General features: G+C 40.9%; 2 protein-coding genes across 6 annotated transcripts in view; one reads left to right on the forward strand and one right to left on the reverse strand.

The window, feature by feature from the left end:
* The window catches only part of AVIL (advillin), a 20,944-nt gene extending 19,497 nt beyond the window's left edge, over positions 1 to 1,447 (forward strand). For 2 of the 3 annotated variants that reach the window (XM_054238340.2, XM_035256237.3), the window contains one exon: positions 725 to 984. In XM_054238340.2, the coding sequence (XP_054094315.1) occupies positions 725 to 838 (114 nt within the window). In that variant the 3' untranslated portion in view covers positions 839 to 984. Of the gene's footprint in view, positions 1 to 724 lie in introns of all 3 variants that reach the window. The other variant, XM_054238341.2, reaches the window with a different exon arrangement.
* TSFM (Ts translation elongation factor, mitochondrial) overlaps positions 1 to 15,271 on the reverse strand; it is a 20,823-nt gene extending 5,552 nt beyond the window's left edge. Inside the window, exons 1-6 of one of the 3 annotated variants that reach the window (XM_054238344.2) lie at positions 15,161 to 15,271; positions 14,781 to 14,954; positions 10,109 to 10,237; positions 9,245 to 9,367; positions 4,211 to 4,298; positions 2,016 to 2,613 (exon numbers count right to left, since the gene is read on the reverse strand). In XM_054238344.2, the coding sequence (XP_054094319.2) occupies positions 2,207 to 2,613; positions 4,211 to 4,298; positions 9,245 to 9,367; positions 10,109 to 10,237; positions 14,781 to 14,954; positions 15,161 to 15,220 (981 nt within the window). In that variant the 5' untranslated portion in view covers positions 15,221 to 15,271 and the 3' untranslated portion in view covers positions 2,016 to 2,206. Of the gene's footprint in view, positions 1 to 2,015; positions 2,614 to 4,210; positions 4,299 to 9,244; positions 9,368 to 10,108; positions 10,238 to 14,780; positions 14,955 to 15,160 lie in introns of those variants that run through there. The other 2 variants (XM_035256240.3, XM_078336213.1) reach the window with 2 other exon arrangements.
* Positions 15,272 to 15,559: the final 288 nt, after the last annotated feature.

A 15,559-nucleotide genomic window follows, 5' to 3' on the forward strand; every position in this document is an offset into this window, starting at 1 on the left:
GCCTGTAATCGCAGGCTGAGGCAGGAGAATTGCATGAACCAGAGAGACGGACGTTGCAGTGAGCCAATATCGTGCCATTGCACTCCAGCCCAGGTGATGTAAGACTCCATCTCTAAAAAAGAATAATAAATTTATTTTCCCCTTGAAGAAGTTGACTTGGGAAGGGACTCTGGATTTCCCACAATGTCTTATTTAGGCAACTCTTAAGTATCTGGACTACAATTTTCTTGAAAGCAGAGACCATATATTAATAATCTTTACTTGTATACATATATGCAATACATCATTAAGTAAATGCTTAGGAGAATTTTGAGCTGAATAAGATCCACCCGATCATGCATTTGAAAATTTCTGGGTAAAAATGGTGGTTATGGGCAGAAAACCTTGGATCAATTTAGTTCTTCATTCTGCCAAAATGTGATGTCTATAATTCATCCTTAATACATAACCCATTTATTGTCTTCTGGCAAGAAACTGGTCCTTGCTGGCACTGTGAGTGCAAGGAATCCAGTAAGCTTCTGCAGCAGGCCGAAATGGGACTCTGTGACCTGAAGAACACCTCTCCAATGAATAATTTAAATCTCTAAGAGCCTTTCTGAGAAATGCATTCTACTTCCCTCTTCAAGGATCCACCTAGAACTCCCTCTTGTGCTGACTTTCCCCACCTCTGTCAGCAATGATGTCATGTCTTCCTTCTAACTAGAAACTTTGTTTTCGCTTTTAGAATTACCTCTCTGAACTCGACTTTGTGTCTGTCTTTGGCATCACAAGAGGGCAATTTGCTGCTCTGCCTGGCTGGAAACAGCTCCAATTGAAGAAAGAAAAGGGGCTTTTCTAAAGCAAGAAGGCCTATGCCTACTGTAAGGCCACAGAAGAGAGCAGATAGTGCCAGAATCAACAAAGAATTTATCTACCAATTTCTGCCTGACATTCAGCTACTTAATTAGATATAATAGAGTCTGCAAATCACAGCATGTTCTCCATTTTTTCTCACTTTGCATTCCTTGGTTGTTATATACCTAAAATGTTAACCACACACTTTTTGGGTTCTGCGGCTCTCTAGCTAAAGCCTCAGCAGAAAGCACTAAAACTGCAGAAATCTGGAAAAATTAGAAGAAAGAGAACCAAAAAACAAGGCTTAAAATGTGTAATAACTTTTTATGTTTAATATTATTCCAGGACCTACCTTGGTTTTAAATTTTAAGATCATTATTTCTAAAATCTATTTAACCTGCAAATCATTGGAAATCATATATACACTCCAAGGTTGAAATCCAAATGGCCAGATCTATTATGTGTCAAAGCATTTTTAACTTTTCAAATGAAGATACCTATAATGAACAAATGAAGTTATTTTCAGTATTTAGGGTTTGCTTGTTATGGTAATTTTATTATATTGGAAGAAATGTTTCAGTACTGGGGAAGTAAAAAGGCAATGTTAAGTGAGGTCTCTGGATAACTGGACTACTCTAATTTCTGTGTCTGGCACAAGAATGTCAAAATCTGCCTTATAGCTGGCCAGGAAACTTCAATACCCACCCACCCACCCACCCACCCACACCACATCATCCAAAAGATAAACAGGGGCATATGTTATTAATTTCATTAAATGATGGCAGAACCAGTGTGTCTACCACTGCAGAGAGCCTTCAAAGCATGCTACAGACATCTACAAAGAAAAGAACCCAAATTTTCCAGACAACTCTAGGCTTGAATAAATAATCCCAAAGAAATCCATGTGGCAGAAGTAATATAACTAGGGAGGTTCCAAGGCAGAAGCATGGTCCAATGTCGCAAAGTGAAAGCAGAACAAAAGAGTTCTATGTCATAAAAGGGGTAAGACAGAACACGTAAGATAGAAATTTAAGAAATACCATAATAAATCTATGTTGAAGGGAGCAGCAGAATGTTGATGCCCATTCTCCGAGACACTGTCAATCATGTCAGTAAGGCCTATCAATAAGGTTATTTTCAAAAGCCGTCACAAGTAAGACATAGAAAAGCTAAACCCAGTATTATGCAAACAAGGAAAAAATTATTTTTATTATATAACTATTTAATAATTTTACCCATGAAGTCTATAATCTCATTATAATTCAAATGAAAAATAAATTCTGGGTCTGAAGAGGCTTGGGAAAAAATCCTTTTTGTAATGATGTTCAGATCTAAAAACAAATACTCCCCCTGGGCCAAAAGTCTCTGGAACCTATTCAGTTTCTGCTGCCTCTTCACCTTCTCCACATTCAAACCGCACAAAGTCTACTACTGACACACCCTGAGGCTGCACATACTGCCCCAAGGTAATGGAGGGATCCAGCAAGTAGGGCTGGGACAGCATCTTCGTCTCTGCCTCTCCCCCAGGCTCATCATCCAGGGAGCCAACAGAGAGAGGGGCCATGCCCACCACATGCTGCCCAAGGCGGCGGCCAATGTCTTCAAGGTTTGCATTCTGTTCAGATGTCTCGCAGATGACCAGGGCCCCATACTTCCCCAGCACCAGGTTGTGAAGGGAGGGACTCTGCATTACTCCGTGGACATAAGAGCCAACGTAGAACCCAGATGGCACCTTCACCCATGCAGCTCGTTTAAGAGTCATGTTTTCTCCCAGTTTTCCTATTAAAAAAAAGCAAAAAACAAAAAACCAACACACCAACAAATTATGTTGTTTGTGATTGTACCAAAATATGCACAGAAGAGGCCCTGTTCGGAAGACAGTCCCTTTGCATTTACACAGGATATGTAGTAAGATGGAGAGACACCATTTTCAGTTTTTATATAAAGAGGAAAAGAGGTATGGGGGTGGTGAGAGTGGGATAAGTGAAGAATACCTTTATGAAGCACCAACTAAATAATATATGTAAAAGCATTAACTATAGTATCTGGCACATAGTGAGCACTCAAAAGCTAGCTATTATTACAATAAGCTTAGGTTTAGAGTACTTAGGTAACCCAGCCAACAACACAAGGCAGAGCTAGAATTAAAACTCAGATCTGACTCCAAAGCAATTAAGTGCTTTTTCCCACCATCCTGAATACTCCATAACTGACACAGACAACTCGTGATCATCCATGTATCAGGAAAAAGTCAAAGCCCCATGTCATCTGATAGTTTCAATTTCCTCTCATCAAAAATAAAAAGATAACATTTTCAGAGTTATTTACAAGAACATTAAACAGATTGTAATTGTAATTTTTCCCCTTTCTCTCAGGATGCTATTACCTTCTAACAGAAGTCCAAATAAGCCAAAAGGTAGAAAGGGTTAGGAGAATAAACAAAAGGGTCTGTATAAATATGCCTAGATTAGCCATAGTAATATCTAAAAGTCATGAAAAAGGAGACTCCAGAAACCAAAACGAATTTTAAAATAGCTCGAAGCATCTACACAATAGTTAATTCCCAGAAACTGACAAGGCTGAAAACACCCAGCTCTTCCAGAATTTCCTAATAAGCCCCATACATAGCTGTCTGCCTAGTTTCTCACCCATGACTCATTGAAACATCATAGATAATACAAAATGACCTGATAAAAACAGAATTGATGACTTAACTGGAAACTTCAGATGAACAGTAAATTCCCGGCAAGCTCCAACCACCCTCCCTCCATCAAGGATACTTAGGAAGAAAGCAAGATCCCCACTAGTCCCACCACAATGATCCACATGTGGTTCCTACAGCCAGCAGGCTTTAAAATTTGTTTCCCTACAAATTCACAATCAGATTTTTTTCAAAAGAAAGATAAAATTCTTAAATACGATGTCCCTCAATTGTCCTGCAACCCTTTATCAAGAAGAGGAAATCATCTTTAAGGTACTATGTTCCCTATAGCATATACAAAGGTACTCAGCTGGAAGTCAAAAGGCCATCTCTGCCTAAAGACATGCTTTGTTTTGTTGGCACAGTTGATGAAAATAATTTTAATTAGTTGCCAACAGCCAAAACGCATGAGATTTTGGATACAAATCTAAATACTTTTAAGGAATTTAGAAATTCTGATGACGCCAGGACTCCATTTCCCTAGATGTAACAACTGGTTAGAGCTTGGTAATGGGACTTCCTCCAGCAGGGTATAAGCTCTTCAAAATGCCTAATGTTCCCTAACATCTAACAAACCACTTCTAACATATCATCTGACCCTTGTAGGCACACGATTCTTGACCTAGATTTGGAAAAACAAGATTTCCAGTTTCCAGAACCTTTACAAATACTCACCAATTGCTAAAGCCAAGTGATCCTTGAGTGAGCCTTCTCTGTCAGGCCCCGCTGGAAGTCTAGAAAGCTCAGAGGAATTCAAGAAACCCTAAGTGCACAAAGAAAACAAACATGAACTGATTCTGTACTATTCAAATTATCAAGAGAATAGGCAAAAATAGTCTATTTCTAAGAAAATTGTTTAAGACAACTAAGTATAGACAATATTTTCATTAAGCCAAGGATGGTAAAAATTGGTAACAGTTCTATCTTTATAAATATTTTATCCTATCACTGGATAACCCCCAATTACATTCCACTCTCATCCTCCAGACTAACTTCTTAGAATGTAATTTCCTAGAAATCAAGAACAATTATTTTTTCTTTTAAATATAGAGATGGGGTCTCCCTATGTTGCTCAGGCTGGTCTCAAACTCCTGGCTGAAGAGATCCTCCTCCTGCCTCAGCCTCCCAAAGTGCTGGGATTACAGGCGTGAGCTACTGCACCTGGTCAAGAACAATATTTTCCCTTTTTTGAGATGGAGTCTCACTCTGTCACCCAGGCTACAGTGTAGTGGCATGATCTCGGCTTACTGCAACCTCCGCCTCCTGAGTTCAAGCGATCCTCCTGCCTCAGCCTCCTGAGTAGATGGGAATACAGGCATGCACCACCATGCCTGGCTAATTTTTATATCTTTTTTAGTGGAGACAGGGTTTCACCATGTCAGCCAGGCTGGTCTTGAACTCCTGACCTCAAGTGATCCAAAGTGTTTCGACCTCCCAAAGTGCTAGGTTTACAGGCATGAGCCACTGCGTCCAGCCAAGAACAGTATTTTCATACAATCATAAAATGTTAGAGCTAAACTTGCAGATTGTTGACAGGAATGCAAAATGGTACAGATCCAATAGTGAGAAATTGAGTACTATCTAATAAAACTACCTATGCATTTATCCTTTGACCCTGTAATCCTATTTCTAGGACTTTACCTTGATGATATACTTGCAATAATACTGCACAAGATTATTCACTGAACAATTATTTCCAATCATAAAATTTTAGAAACGGCCTAAATGCCCAAACACAGGAGATTGGTTGAATAAACTATAGCACATCCACACAACAGAATACTATGCAGTTGGAAAAAATAAAAAGAATGACCTTCAAGAATTGCTATGGAATATTTTCAGGATACATTATTAAGTGAAAAAAGCAAATTATAAGTATACATAGTATACTATTTGTGCAAGAAAGAAGTATTTGTATAAATATGCTTGTTTTTTCAAAAAGAAATACTGAAAGGATAACCATAATCCAATGATAGTGGTTATCTAAAGGGGTGGATGGGAACAGTAAGACTTCTCTGAGTATCTTACTTTTTTTTTTGACAGTTTTATCTTTTTTTTTTTCTTTTTTTTGAGATGGAGTCTCACTTTGTCACCCATGCTGGAGTGCAGTGGCGCAATCTCGGCTCACTGCAACCTCTGCCTCCCGGGTTGATGCAATTCTCCTGCCTCAGCCTCCCAAGTAGCTGGGATTACAGGCGCAAGCAAACACATGGGCTAATATTTGTATTTTTTTTAGTAGAGACAGAGTTTCACCGTGTTAGCCAGAATGGTCTCGATCTCCTGACCTCATGATCCACTCACCTCAGCCTCCCAAAGTGCTAGGATTACAGGCAAGAGTCACTGCACTTTTGAGGACTTTGTTAATGTATTTTATGTATTTAAAAATAAAATTAAATCTGGCTGGCTGGGCATGGTGGCTCACACCTGTAATCTCAGCACTTTGGGAGACCAAGGCCTAAGATCACCCTAAGGTCAGGAGTTCAAGACGAGCCCGGCCAATATGGTGAAACCTCATCTCTATTAATATATAAAAGATTAAAAAAATAAACAAACAAACAAAAAAACCCAAAGTGCCAGGATTACGGGCATGAGCCACCGTGCCCAACCAAAAAAGAAAAAAAAATAAACCCACACATTTAAAAAATAAAGTCAACACATATTTGGTGTGAAAGTAAATACTGACTATAAAGAAATATAAAACTATGTTTCAAATGAGTAACATAACCTCACAGAAGGAAAACAAAATCCAAATAACTCAATAGAGTCATCTGACCACCTAACTTCAATGTAAAGACAAAAAGAACTACAAATAAATCTTGAACTAGTTAGTATTTTTGTTATTTGCAATGATCAGGTGTAGCAATTTGGAAACAATTTTGTAGATATATTGTCACACTGAGTAAATAGGTAAAATAGGAAACATATTGAAGCTGCTATGAAAAAGGAAGAATTGAACCACATTCACCCACGCCTGCACTTTGTCACTGAAAAAACAAATGACTTCTCAGTAAAAACAAGCACACTTAATATTCACATCTTGGTTTCTAAAAGCTATTCCCCAGCTAACAAGGACCAGGACTCTTTGAAGAAGTGGCCCATTCCCCAGTTGGGGAAAGAAAAGTATGACACAAACCCCAAAAATAAGAATAAACAAAAAAAGCCAAAATGTAAGAAAATACTCAGAAAATGATAAGGACATATCATTAGTCAGCTTGCATTGGTCAAATCTGCAGATAATTTGAGCATCAAAATGAATAATGAATTATAGCTTATTGTATAAAATAAACCCATGAGTCAATGTTAGTGCTGAATAAATCATTAAATAAAAAGGAGAAGGGGCTGGGCACGGTGGCTCACCCCTGTAATCCCAGCACACTTTGGGAGGCCAAGGCAGCTGGATCACGAGGTCAGGAGTTTGAGACCAGCCTGGCCAATATGGTGAAACCCCATTTCTACTAAAAATATAAAAAACTGGCCGGGCACAGTGGCTCACACTTGTAATCCCAGCACTTTAGGAGGCCGAGGCGGGGTTAGGAGTTCAAGACCAGCCTGACCAACACAAAGAAAACCCATCTCAACTAAAAATACAAATTAGCTGGGCATGATGGCGCATGCCTGTAATCCCAGCTACTTGAGAGGCTGAAGCAGGAGAATCGCTTGAACCTGGGAGGGGGAGGTTGCAGTGAGCCAAGATTCTGCCACTGCATTCCAGCCTGGCCAACAAGAGTAAAACTCCTTCTAAAAAAAAAAATCAGCTGGGTGTGGTGGCGCACCTGTAGTCCCAGGTACTAGGGAGGCTGAGGCAGGAGAATCTCTTGAACCCAGGAGGCAGAGGTTGCAGTGAGCTCAGATTGCGCCACTGCACTCCAGCCTGGGTGACAGAGTGAGACTCCGTCTCAAAAAATAAATAAAGTCCAGGTGCGGAGGCTAACGCCTGTAATCCCAGCACTTTGGGAGGTTGAGGTGGGCAGATCACAAGGTTAGGAGTTTAGGACCAGCCTGGCCAACATGGTGAAACCCTGTCTCTATTGAAAACACAAAAATTAGCCCGGTGTGGTAAGGGGCACCTGTAGTCTCAGCTAGTCAGGAGGCTGAGGCAGGAAAATCACTTGAACCCAGGAGGCGGAGTTTGTAGTGAGCTGAGATCGCGCCACTGCACTCCAGCCTGGGCGACAGAGTGAGACTCTGTCTCAAAAATAAATAAATAAATAAGGGCAGGTGCAGTGGCTCACACCTATAATCCCAGCACTTTGGAAGGCCAATGTGGGTGGATCACCTGAGGTCAGGAGTTTGAGACCAGCCTGACCAACATGGAGAAACTCTCCACTAAAAATACAAAATTAGCTGGACGTGGTGGCACATGTCTGTAATCCCAGCTACTTGGGAGGCTGAGGCAGGAGAATCATTTGAACCCAGGAGGCAGAGGTGGCAGTGAGCCAAGATTGTGTCATTGCACTCCAGCCTGGGCAACAAGAGTGAAACTCTGTCTCAAAAAAAACAAAAAATAAAAAAAAAACTTTATCATTGTTTTCCATATGACTACGTAATGTCAATAACAATTAACATTTACCAAGACATCTCAAGAGAAGGATAAAGAAGAAGATAAAAAAGTTGGTAATAAACTCAAAAAAATTACTGTGAGTGGTTGATTCATTTTTGCCTCGGCAATAAGCCTGAGTCAAAGGCAGAATGATATAATTCCTTCTTTGATGCCTCTATGGATAAGAATATGCTTATTTTCCTAAATTGTGCCTTTTCCAATCTCTTTATTTAGAAATTCTTTCCTAAGACCATTCCACGCTGGGCATGGTGGCTCATGCCTATAATCCTAGCACTTTGGGAGACTGACGTGGGCGGATCACCTGAGGTTGGGAGTTCGAGACCAGCATGACCAACATGGAGAAACCCCATCTCTACTAAAAACAAAAAATTAGCCAGGCATGGTGGCGCATGCCTGTAATCCCAGCTGCTTGGGAGGCTGAAGAAGGAGAATCACTTGAACCTGAGAGGCGGAGGTTGTGGTGAGCCAAGATCATGCTGTTGCACTCCAGCCTAGGCAACAAGAGTGAAACTCCATCTCAAAATAAATAAAAATTTAGCCCGGCACTGTGACAGGCACCTGTAATCCCAGCTACTCAGGAGTCTGAAGCAGGAGAATCGCTTGAACCCTGCACCAGAGGCTGCAGTGAGCTGAGACTGCACCACTGTACTTTAGCCTGGGCGACAGAGTGAGACCTTATCTCAAAAAGACAAAAAAAAGACCATTCCAAATGTATAAATACAAAGCCTCAGATGGCTTCACTTGATGTAGCTAACTCAATTCATTCCACTGGCATGCATGCATGCATGCATTCATTCATTCATTCATCTGAAAAAGATTTATTAAGCTCCAACTAAGTAGTGGGCCCAATTCTCTTTCACCAAGTAGTGAAAAGACAAATTCCCCGCTTCTTAAAGGTTAAGTTCTTTAAGGGAAGGCAGATAACATATAGGTAAATTAAAATGTAATATATAAGCACCATAACAAAAAATTTTAAATGAAGCACGATAAGGGGATATAGCAACAGGGAAAAGGGTAATCCTGTGCAAAGAGATAGCATTTAAGCAGCAATAAGAAGGGAATGAGACATGAGAATGTCTAAAAAAGGAACAGCAAAGACCCAAAGAGGAGAGCAAATTCAGCATACTGGAGACAAACCCCAAACTCACTTTACTGTATGTAGACAGTTGATCCTTTAAGTTCTGACAATGCATCATGGTTCCAAGGGCTACTTGCTGGACCAACTGTTGAAATTTTAAATTTCTAGAAACAAAATCCGTCTCACAGTTTACCTGCAGGAACAAATTGATGTTGCTGTATAAGCTGTTTAATGATAGTTTCCAAAAGTGCCTTAAGGCTGGAGAGTAAATCAAGATACTGAGAGAATAAGCTGCAAACTAAACTGAAAAAAAATGACTCCAAAAATTTAAAGCTACAGTTCCTCTGCTAGTTTGAAACAGAATGAAGTGATTCATGCTGGGCCAGTGAGTTAGCAATAGCCTGTATATTCAGAGGATGGTTCAATAATGTCCTGAAGGACTCACCACAAGTTCACCACTCATCTATGGCTGCAGACCATCATCACCTCATTCTCCAGCCCCTTCAACCCCAAACCACTTGTGCTATTACATTGTTTATCCCCATCTCTCACTCTAAACTAATCCACATCTGATTCTTCACCAATTATGGCCCCAAAAGCTCCTCTAAAATAGCTTCTCTCTATTCAGCAACAATTAATATAATTAACTTTGTAATCTAACTGTTCCAGGAAAAAATAAGTGACAAAGTGTAAGGCTGCACCAGACTCACATTCAGGAGTAATATTCTAGACTGCAGGCCATTTCTCATCAACACACCAGTACATTTCTATACTGAAATGAATTTGTAACTAATACCAGAGGTTTCATGAGTTTAACTTCAACTACCCTTTATGGTTCTCAAACAGATTTCTTTTTCAAGAATATAAAGGGCCTACTACAAGCTTTACACCCAAGGGACGTTGTTCTTGGTGTCTGGAATTTCCAACAACTCACCTCTACTAATACAGTTATGTTTCCTTCCTGCAACAGTCCAATCAGGCCTTCTTTGGTCTTCCTCCCTTGGAGCTTGGCAGCTTTGCTCCAGCCCTCCTTCTGGGCCTGCTTGTGGAGCCAGATCTCTGCCTATATATTGAGAAGAAAAAGAGCAGACAACAAAGTCACAGAATTTAGAACTACATATAGTTCTAAGATATGCTCAGGTTTCCTGATTCTGCTTCCCCTAAATTCTCTAATAGAAACTAAAGTAATCTATCATTTATTGGCAGCCTACCTACCACTAAATGCTAAATATCCAGTATTATTATAACTGGTGCCTTGGATCAATTTAATCTTCACAAGAATCCTATGGGGCACACAGTTGTATATTCTTTATACAGTTAAGTACTACATAACAATATTTCCGGCAATGATGGACTGCACATATGATGATGGTCCCATAAGATTATAATGGAGCTGAAAAATTCCTACTGTCTAGTGACACTGTGGGCCTCCTAACATTGCAGGGCAATGTATTACCTACATGTTTGTGGCAATGCTAGTGTAAAGAAAACTGTGCTGCCAGTCTTATTAAAGCATAGCATGCACAATCACATACAGTACATGATACTTGAAACAATAATTAACAACTATGTTACTGTCTTATGTATTTACTATACTATGTGCTTTATTGTTATGTCAGAGTGTACTCCAACTTATTAAAAAAACAATTTAGTCTGGGCACAGTGGCTCACACCTGTAATCCTAGCACTTTGGGAGACTGAGTCAGGTGTATCACTTGAGGCCAGGAGTTCAAATCCAGCCTGGCCAACATGGTGAAACCCTGTCTTTACTACAAATGCAAAAATTACCCAGGTGTGGTGGCGCACACCTGTAGTCTCAGCTACTCAGAAGGCTGAGGCAAGAGATTCTCTTGAACCCAGGAGGCGGAGGTTGCAGTGAGCCAAGATTAATTGTGCCACCACTGCACTCCAACCTGTGTAACAAAGCAAGACTCCATCTCAAAAAAAAAAAAGATTGACAGTGAAACGGCTTCAGGCAGGTCCTTCAGGAGGTATTCCAAAAGAGAACATTGTTATCACAGGAGATGATGATCCATGACTGTTAGTGCCCCTGAAGACCTTCCAGCGGGACAAGATGTGGAAGTGGAACACAGTGTTATTGATGACCCTGCTCCTAGGTAGGCCTAAGTTGTATGTGTTAGTGTCTCAGTTTTTTTTTTTAATTAATTAATTAATTTTTTTAGGAAGGGAGGAAAGGAGGAAGGGAGGGAGGGAGGGAGGGAGGGAGAGAAGGGAAGGAAGGAAATCAGGCAATGAGAGAGACATTGCCGACCTGGATCTACAGGTCTACAAGTTGATTTCTTTTTTTCTTTGAGAGAAGGAAAGAAAAAAAAGGAGTGAAGGAGAGGAAGAAAGAGGAAGAGAGAAAGGAAATGTTGCTTTATTCTTAAAAAAAAAATGGGTATTAATAATGGCCAATCAATATTTCATTTGAACCTATGAGTAGGTGTGATGTGGTATTGATAAGAATGTATATTTTGTGTATTTAAAGTGGAGAGCTCTATAAATATTTATTAAGTTTACTTGTTCCGGATCTGAGTTCAAGTCCTGGATATCCTTATTAATTTTCTGTCTCATTTAGTCTAAGTCTCTATGTATCTGGGTGTTAGGATCGTTAGCTCTTGTTGTTGCATTGATCCTTTTACCACTATATCTTTGTTGCTTTAAAATCTATTTTATCTGATACGAGAATTGCAACTCCTGCTTTTTATTTATTTATTTTTCCTCTCCATTTGGTTGGTAAATCTTTCTCCATCGCTTTGAGTCTTTGTGTATCCTTGCATGTGAAATGGGTGTGGATGTAACATGCCGTTGGGTTTTGGCTGTATCTTTTGATTGGGGGATTTAGTCGATTTAAATTTAGGATTACTGCCATTTGATGTTAACTGGCTGTTTTATCCATTCGTTGATGTAAATTCTTCTTTATGTTGATGCTCTTTACTTTTTGGTATATTTTTAGAAAGGCTGATACTGGTTGTTTTTTTCTATGTGTAATGTTTCTTTCAGAAGCTCTTGTAAAGCAGACCTGGTGGTAATAAAATCTCTGAGTACTTGCTTGTTCATAAAAGATTTTATTTTTCCTTCAGTTGTGAAGCTTAGTTTGGCTGGATATGAAATTCTGGGCTGAAAGTTCTGTTCTTTGATGATGTTGAATATTGGCCCCCACTCTCTTCTGGCTTGTAGAGTTTCTGCTGAGAGATCTGCTGTAAGTCTGTAGGCATCCCTTTGTAATTAACCTGACCTTTCTCTCTGGCTGCCCTTAGTAATTTCTCCTTTATTTCAACCCTGGTGAATCTAACGATTATGTGCCTTGGGGTTGCTCTTCTTGAGGAATATCTTTGTGGTGTTCTCTATATTACCTGGGGTTGAATATTGTCTTGCTTTGCTAGTTTAGGAAAATTTTCCTGAATAATATCCTGAAGAGTATTTTCCAGCTTGGATTCATTCTCTCCGTCGCATTCATGTACACCTATCAAACGTAAATTTGGTCTTTTCACATAGTCCCACATTTATTGGAGACTTTGCTCATTCCTTTTTATCCTTTTTTTCTCTAATCTTGCCTTCTTGTTTTATTTCATTAAGTTGGACTTCGACCTCTGATATCCTTTCTTCTGCTTGAACAATTCGAGTGTTTAAACCTGTGCATACTTCTCAGAGTTCCTGCATTGTATTCTTCAGTTCCATTAATTCATTTATATTCCTCTCTAAGTTGTCTATTCTCATTAGGATTTCGTCAAACCTTTTTTCAAAGTTGTTAGTTTCTTTACATTGGGCTACATGTTCTTTTAACTCACAGAAGTTTCTTATTATCCATCTTCTGAAGCCTGATTCTGTTAATGGGATGCGCTCGTTCTCCATCAAGCCTTGTTCCCTTGTTGATGAAGAACTGTGATCCTCTGTAGAGGGAGAGGCATTCTGATTTTGAGTATTCTCAGCCTTTTTATGCTGGTTTCTTCCCATCATTGTAAATTTATCCACCTGTCGTCGTTGTAATTACCAACTTTCAAATTAGGTCTCTGAGTGGATGTCCAAGTTGTTAATTCCCAGGGCCAAAATATGAGCAACCGGCCAAAACAGCGGCGTTAAGGCTGATGGTGCTTTTCTGCCCAGGAATCTCCAGTCTGGCTTCCTTCTTGAGTCTATAATAGGCTACTCTGCCTTCCCCGAGCTCCAAACCTCGGTCAGAAGGGGAACCAGTCCCATTTACTCTGCACCAAGTGCTGCCACGCCAAGGTGCTGGCAAAACCACTGCGCTGGCCACAGGAGTCATGCTGGCGACCCGTGCAGCTCCTCCAAACCTCGGTCAGAAGGGGAACCAGTCCCGTTTACTCTGCACCAAGAGCTGCCACACCGAGGTGCTGGCAAAACCGCTGCGCCGGCCACAAGAGTCGCGCTGGCAACCCGTGCACTCCTCCACTGGGAATCTTCTGCTCCGTGAGCGACAAAAATTTGTCTGAAAGTGTGGCGTCCTCTCGTTCTCTGCGCTTTCACTGGGAGCTGCAATCCCGAGATGTTAGCGATCAGCCATCTTGGATCATTCCTCCGTGTCTCAGTTTTTAACGAAACAACTTTTTAAGTTAAAAAAAGTTTAAAATTTTTAAAACAGAGAAAAGCTCATAGAATAGGTGCATAAAGAAAAATATTTTGGCACAGCTGTACAATATGTGTTTTACACTATTACAAGGGTCCAAAAGTTTAAAACATGTTAACAGTTTATAAAATATCCCATTTGCTGATGTTCTTGGTAAAAAAAATAAAAATAAAGTTTACAAAAGAAAAATGTTACATCAAGGTTAATTTACGATTGAAGAAAAAAAATTTCCTATAAATTTAATGTAGCCTACATGTACTGTGTTTATAAAGTCTACTGTAGTATACCGTAGTGTCCTAAGGCCTTCATTCACTCACCACTCACTCATTCACCCACAGCAACTTCCAGTCCTGCAAGCTCCACACATAAGTTCCCTAAGGAGATGTAACATTTTTCATCTTTTATACCTATTTACTGTACTTTTTCTATGTTTAGATACATATTACAACTGTGTTACAATTGCTTATTCAGTCCAGTAACAATCTGTAAAGGCTTGTACCCCAGGAGCAACTGGCTATTCCATATAGCCTAGGTTGTAGTACACTGTACCATCTAGGTTTGTGTAAGTACTTTATGACATGCATAAGCCAAAATCTCCTAATGACGCATTTCTCAGAATGTATCTTCATAGTTAAGAGATGCATGGCTGTACAGACGAAAACTACCCAACTCTGAAAGATTAAAATGTGTAAAGTCAGACAGTTAGTGTGATGGCACCAAAATTTGACTCCTTAAGGGTCTGACTCCAAAGCTCGCACAAACTCTTTCAGCTCGAGGCAACAAAAAACACCTTAACAGTCTTGCATGCAATAGGGTTTGTTAATCCTAAGATACTCAATTGCTTCCAAATAAGACAATGTCAAAGCCAAGGTTGTCATTTAACCCAGATTTCCACCGATGGCTGTGTCATTATTGACACTGGAGAGCAGGTCTTTTATGCTCCCTAGCCTGACCGCCCCAAGAGTCTGAGGTGGAGCTCTAGTACTCCGCCCTGCACCCCTACACACACACACACCTGTTTGAGGTCCTCGCCACAAGTCTCCAGAGCTTTCTTGCAATTTACAAAAGAGTAGCCTGTTTTCCGCCGCAGTTTCATGAGGAGCTCCTTGCTGGAGGCCGAGGCAGACAGACATGGCCCAGCATGAAATGTGTGCGGTGGCTGGGGCGACTGACGCAGAAGGGACCCGGCCTGGATGGGGTAAGAAAGGGACGAGTAGCAGGAAGAAGCGAACTCCAGCGGGTGGAGAGCACAAGGGCAGGGAGAAGACTTTAGGGAGCGGAAAGTGTGGAAAGGAGGGATGCACTGGGACTGGACGGGGCAGAGGCAACACTGTCGGGAAGGTGGGATGGAGTCACATGGGACTGGGAGTAAGGGAAAGGACCAGGCCATCTCACCGGGTGGCTCCCGGTCCGCGCGACCAGGAGGAACACGCGCAGTGACCGCAGCATCCACATCTCCCGGTCGGCAGTACACTCCCTCCTCTGGGCGCACTGGTGAGGCGACACACCTACGGCGCGGCGGAAGGGCCAATATTTTCCACCGGAACGCACCAAACGAAGATGGTGCCACCTGCTGGCTGGAGGTACACAATTCCCTCTTCTACTTGATTTCTTTTCTTTTCTTTCTTTCTTTTTCTTTTTTTTGAGACGGAGTTTCGCTGTTGTTACCCAGACTGGAGTGCAATGGCACAATCTCAGCTCACCGCAACCTCCGTCTTCTGGGTTCAAGCAATTCTCCTGCCTCAGCCTCCCGAGTAGCTGGGACTACAGGCGCGCACCACCATGCCCAGCTAA

This window comes from Callithrix jacchus, chromosome 9 (genome assembly GCF_049354715.1).
Source record: "Callithrix jacchus isolate 240 chromosome 9, calJac240_pri, whole genome shotgun sequence".
Classification (NCBI taxonomy): Eukaryota; Metazoa; Chordata; class Mammalia; order Primates; family Cebidae; genus Callithrix; species Callithrix jacchus.